Below are 5,183 nucleotides of genomic sequence, written 5' to 3' on the forward strand. Positions count from 1 at the left end.
AGGATGTTCAAGCGGAAGCCTACAACAATGTCACATCGTTAAAGAGAGCATCTGTCAGAAATTCAGAGACGGGGATTTTGCTCTCTGTTGCAGCCGTTGTGGCGTCCTCTTGGTAGGCTATTACGAGGCAAGGCTTCCGCTTGAATGTCTCAAAACGTACCAATTCTGCTTGGAATACGACATCCTCTCCATCCACATCCCAGGTGTGAGTACACTTCACCCCACTGACCGCAGCAGAGTCAGTGTTTTTGATGGTATGAAAAAGGTGGACCATGTCTTCAGAAAGGTCACAGAAAAGGTCTCCCTCAGTTCCTGTTGTGAGGAAGTCTGTGACCTTCTGCTCCACCTTCTTCCGATCTGTGCGGTCCCTCCGTTGGGCCAATTCCACCTGGCGCTGGCGCTTGACGTTGGTGATCTCCTGCTCCTTCTGTTTGAGGGCGCTTCGATTTCGGGCTCCTTGAGAAATTGCAAAGGAGACAATCTCACGTTGTTCAGCAGAGGGCTTGCTGTTCAACCACTCTGCTGTCTTGTTTGATTGCCACTTCACTTTTCCGTCAAGGAACCCGATGGTGGCGTTAGGTGCTCGACGAAATTGAGCATCGAAGCGCCCTAAGGTCCGCTCCGAATGCATGTTATGCACAGGAGCGGCAGAAGTCACATCAAGAAGGCTGGGCGTTGGTTCAGAGAGAGGGCCCTGAAGATAACGTAGAAGCTGTCTGTCAAGCAGAACGACGAAAGCTCCAGCGAGCTTCTTGATGATTTCGGGCAGCACCTCTGCATGGTGAGAAGGTACTGCCCTCAGCTGACGTAGTGTTTCATCGTCGTCCTGCAAGGGTTCCCCGAAGAGGCAGTCAGTTGAAGAAACCAAAATGGAAGGGTCAGCTTCTACGCTGCGTAGGTTCTCAACACAGCGTATCAGCTTGGGGGTCCCCTCCATATGGCTCATTTCCTCCTCTCCACAGTACAGCTCCTTCATCCAAGGGCCAGTCAGCAGCTTACCGAATAAGCCTGAAATTTGAAAAAGTACAGACCATAAGAGACCATCCACTTCTGCTAAGAATACCACAATTTCTTTCCTTCGTACATAAATAAACATGCAGAACCATGAAAATACAAGAATCTGTCGCCGCAGATACCCACTTGCCAGTGCCTCTTATATCTTCTTCAACAACTTACTGGATAAGGTAATAAAGTATCCTCTTACCCAGAGCTCTACAAATCTGTGAAAAATTCAAATCATGGAATAATACAAAAATAAAAACCAGGACAATACTTACCAAGTGCCTGCAGCTGAACAGAGATGTCCTCATTCTGCAGGTCACTCAGGAGGGACAAACGTAGCTGCTGAGAGGTACAGTACTTTTTCAAGTACTGTAAGAGATCTGGCCTCTTGGAGAATATCACACCGGACAGATGGAACAGGATGTGCAGGCGGTTGCCCACATAGCGCGGCATCAACCCAGGGCTGAGACCTGATTTTGTTAAAAAGGTCACAAAGCCATTAGGGTCTCCTGACCTCTGGTTGTAACTGAAGAAAATGATAATTGTACAGAAAGATAAATATCATAAAACAAAAATTATTAAAATGTAAAGGGTGAGCTTTTTAGATTTGAAAATTGGAAGTCTTCTGCTTCAACCATTCCATTTTGCAAAAAGATTTTAGTGTGATTTTAATAGGAGTTCTTTCCAGTAATGTGAAATGTTAACGTAAAAGGAAAGTCGTCACAAACAGAAACGGAGAAAGTGAACACAGCAACACAACATATGTATTTCCAAGTTGATGTAGCAGTGTACAGAGACAATGAAGGTTCACATAAAAACTCACCGCATTTTAGACAAGCCGCGCACCAAGTTGGCTGCTGTTCCCTCTACTCCAAATGCCCGGCCAGTGATCCCTCTCTCTGAATCAAACGTTCTTAAAGTCTTCTTCGCCGTGGTAGCGAGCCCGTCGAGGGGATGGAGGTTGCAGTTGAGCTGAACCAGGTCCTTCCCGAGCTGCTGCGACAGCTTGTCCGTCACACATTTGTTGACTGCAGCTCGGTCTGTCAAGGTCGACGAGATGGCTCTCTGAAAGGCGGCAAAGATCAGGGGCTGCTCTACTTTGTTGTAAAGAGCGTAGGCAGAGGACAGATGAATCAGAGAACTTGAAATTTGTGCTATGTAGTCCTCTGCCTTTCCTCCTGGCAACCCCTGAACCTGGATTGTGAGTGACTTGCGGTCACCCACAGAAATGTGGACTTCGTTCACATGCTCACCTTTCAGAGACGTCGCATCCCATGACAGAGTGGCCACTCTTGATCTGAACAGCTCCTCTGCAACCTGCAAGTCTGATATGGCCCCCATCTCATATGCCATTTGGGCAGACGTAGATGAGGAAGGGACCTTGCTGACTGTATGTCCCGTGAGCTCGCTTACCACGTAAGAGATGATAGGCCCAGCCTTCTCGATGGGTACTTGACTGGCCAAGCAGGTGTAGATACACTTACGAATCTGCGTAGTGTACGTCTTGCCAAGAACAGACGAGACATTGTCCTTGTTTTTGCTCTGCTGTGCCTCGAGCTCAGTTCTCAGCTCGCCGAGATCTGCTTCAAGGTTTGAGATGTACTGGCTGAGGTCAGCAGAGCGTAGTCTCTCTGAACGAAGAGAGAGTCTCGTCTGATTCAGCTGACGCTCCACCTGCTTGGTCTTCCTCTTCTGTGCCGCCAGCATGGCACGCCAATCAACAGACAAATCTGTCTGGAGGGTAGCCACCTGTGCCTTGAGTTTTTTGTTCTCTGCACGGCAAGAGCGGGACTGTGCGCGGAGGCGCTCTTTCTGTTTGGCACTTCTCGCCCGCTCTTGGTTGACACGCCGTACAGAGAACAGCCTTGTCATATTGCGCACTTGGCGCTTACTGTCCATGACCTGTTTATGGAAGACTGCAGAAGCGGAGCTGTGTACTTGTCGTTGCTCTGCACACTTCGTGCAGTCTCCCTTCAAGGTCATGGCAGAAGGTTCAACACGAGGTAAAACCTCCACCTCCTCAGGCTCAGGGAGGGGTGGGGCTGAACGTGGCTCGCTGGCAGCCTTCTTTGTCGGCATCTTGAACGGTTCGTTCATGAAGGCTACCAGGCGAGGCCACTCCTTGGCGATCCGCTTTTTCAAACGTATCACGGAGTCGGCCAAGCGGCGAATGGAAACATTCAGGGAAACGACGGTGCAGTCTGGATTTGAAGTCTCGAAGATCATGTGGGCTGTCTGCGTTGTCTTTCTGTCGTTTGTTTCCAAAAGCCGAAAGACCGACCCGTTCAACAGACCGCCAAGGTCAGCTGAAGGGAGGGGGAAGCTTTCCACCAGCTCCCTGAACTGGGTGGCATACATTGTCATAGCTGAAACAAAAAAATTACATCAAAAGATTGTGAGGTTGTGTCCATTAAAAATGAAAGAAAAGAAGACTGAGGAAAAAAAAGTTCACAGTAACATCATCATGATGAAGTACGACACTATGACTGCCTCTTTATTTTACGACATTTCATTTTTTTTAAAAACTAACACAAGTATCATTTTGGCTCATTTAAAAAAAAATATTCATGTGAAAGAAAGAATCAAAAACAAAACAACAGGATTAACCTTAACTGACTTTCACCTCTACAGACAGACTAAACTAAACACTATACTACAACTACAACAAACAGGTAAATTAGTCACCACAAGTACCATCCATGTCAAGAAGAATAGAGACAACATATTAAAAAATATTCCTTGCAATTAACAATACAGATTTTTTAAGCATTCAAAGAAAGTAAGATTATAATGCTTTACAAATCAAAAACAAAACACAACAATAGGCTAACTTTCACAGCCAACGCCAGCGCTGCCCACTGGCCGCTAGGCCTGGGTCCCGAGTCGAGCCCTTAATTAGGAAAGGGTGGTCATTTCTGCTACCTCGCATTTCCAAGGGATCCTAACAAACTCACTCATAATACATTATTCTTAAGGGAAAAAGGCTGCTTAAACTGTATATTGGCATCATTTTTTGGTATATTCATAAATAAAAGCAGGACAATCAGCTCAACTTACCTTAACTTCAACCCAATGTTTCTCCACGAAAACACAAACCGACGCGGATGAGAGTGGCACCACTGGATTCAGCGTCCAAAGCTCTACAAAAAGAGCGCGTCGATAAGTCACGTGCCCCGTTAGGTTACGAAGCACCCGCTAATTGCCGACAACACCCGCAAAACGAAAGGAATAACCGATACACAAAATCACCGGCTGCTACCGGCCGCCGTGACCCAGTTCTCGCGCACGGCTATCGAAGTGCCTAATGAATGCTTAGGGGTGGATGTCAACAGAGAAGTCCTTACAGGGAATCAGACTTACTCTGCTCATCTTTCTAGCTTCAACAGCACAAAGTCTGCTTCGACTATCAAGGCACCCTGGAAAAAGAGGGTCACACGAGTGTGACAAACATACAAAAAGAAGTACAGACGCAGGATCCTAAGAGTTAATATTAGCCTAGATCTCCAAAATCAGGCTAACTACTAATGGTTCTAAACTAGCTCTTATCCTGCGTCTGTGCCCAGATGCGCATCTTATCAGCAACCAATTACGTCGGACATGCCAGACAGGCCGCCGGGGTCACTCAGTGTGTACTGTTGGTGTACAGCGCGCGGGCCGGGAAACGTGTGTTTTTGCCATGAATACCGCAGGAGTGTGTTAACCGATGATGAAAATAACGCTCTATCCTTCATAGCTTTCTATTTATAAAGTGTTACAAACACATGAATAACCCCCTCTCACAAGCTGATAAGACATTACAAGTAGTTACGCCCATTCGAATAACCTTTCTTTCTGGACGCTCTTGTTGTTATGAATGACCTGAGGTTCGAAAGGGGATAATTAAGGTCAATTTTCGAATGTTTTACACTCAAATTGTTCTTTGTACCTGCACAATGGTATTCAAAACTATCAAATAAGCTTATTTTTTATCTAGTATCATTTCATACAAAATCAAGCTCATGTCATTTGAAAGATTTTGTATAGAAAAATGGAAGTCTTGTTTCCTGACTATCCTTTCGAGCTCTTCATGTCTAAGTGGGTCAATTTCTTCTATAATTTCATTGGACGAACATCTAGAGCTACCAACTTGGCATGTTTTGAATGAGACGTATGCCTCGACGAACCAACGCAGGCGGTTCAAG

The 5,183-nt window shown here is 46.1% G+C and overlaps 1 protein-coding gene across 1 annotated transcript; it reads right to left on the minus strand.

Moving 5' to 3' along the window:
• Positions 1-1,712, minus strand: LOC118477582. The gene is made up of 2 exons (XM_035969437.1): positions 1,278-1,712; positions 1-1,008 (listed from the first exon to the last, which is right to left on the minus strand). The coding sequence occupies exons 1-2, from the start codon at positions 1,453-1,455 to the stop codon at positions 20-22; spliced, it is 1,167 nt and encodes a 388-aa protein (XP_035825330.1). The 5' UTR covers positions 1,456-1,712; the 3' UTR covers positions 1-19.
• Between the last annotated feature and the right edge of the window lie 3,471 nt (positions 1,713-5,183).

This window comes from Aplysia californica, unplaced genomic scaffold, assembly GCF_000002075.1.
Source record: "Aplysia californica isolate F4 #8 unplaced genomic scaffold, AplCal3.0 scaffold00145, whole genome shotgun sequence".
NCBI lineage: Eukaryota > Metazoa > Mollusca > Gastropoda > Aplysiida > Aplysiidae > Aplysia > Aplysia californica.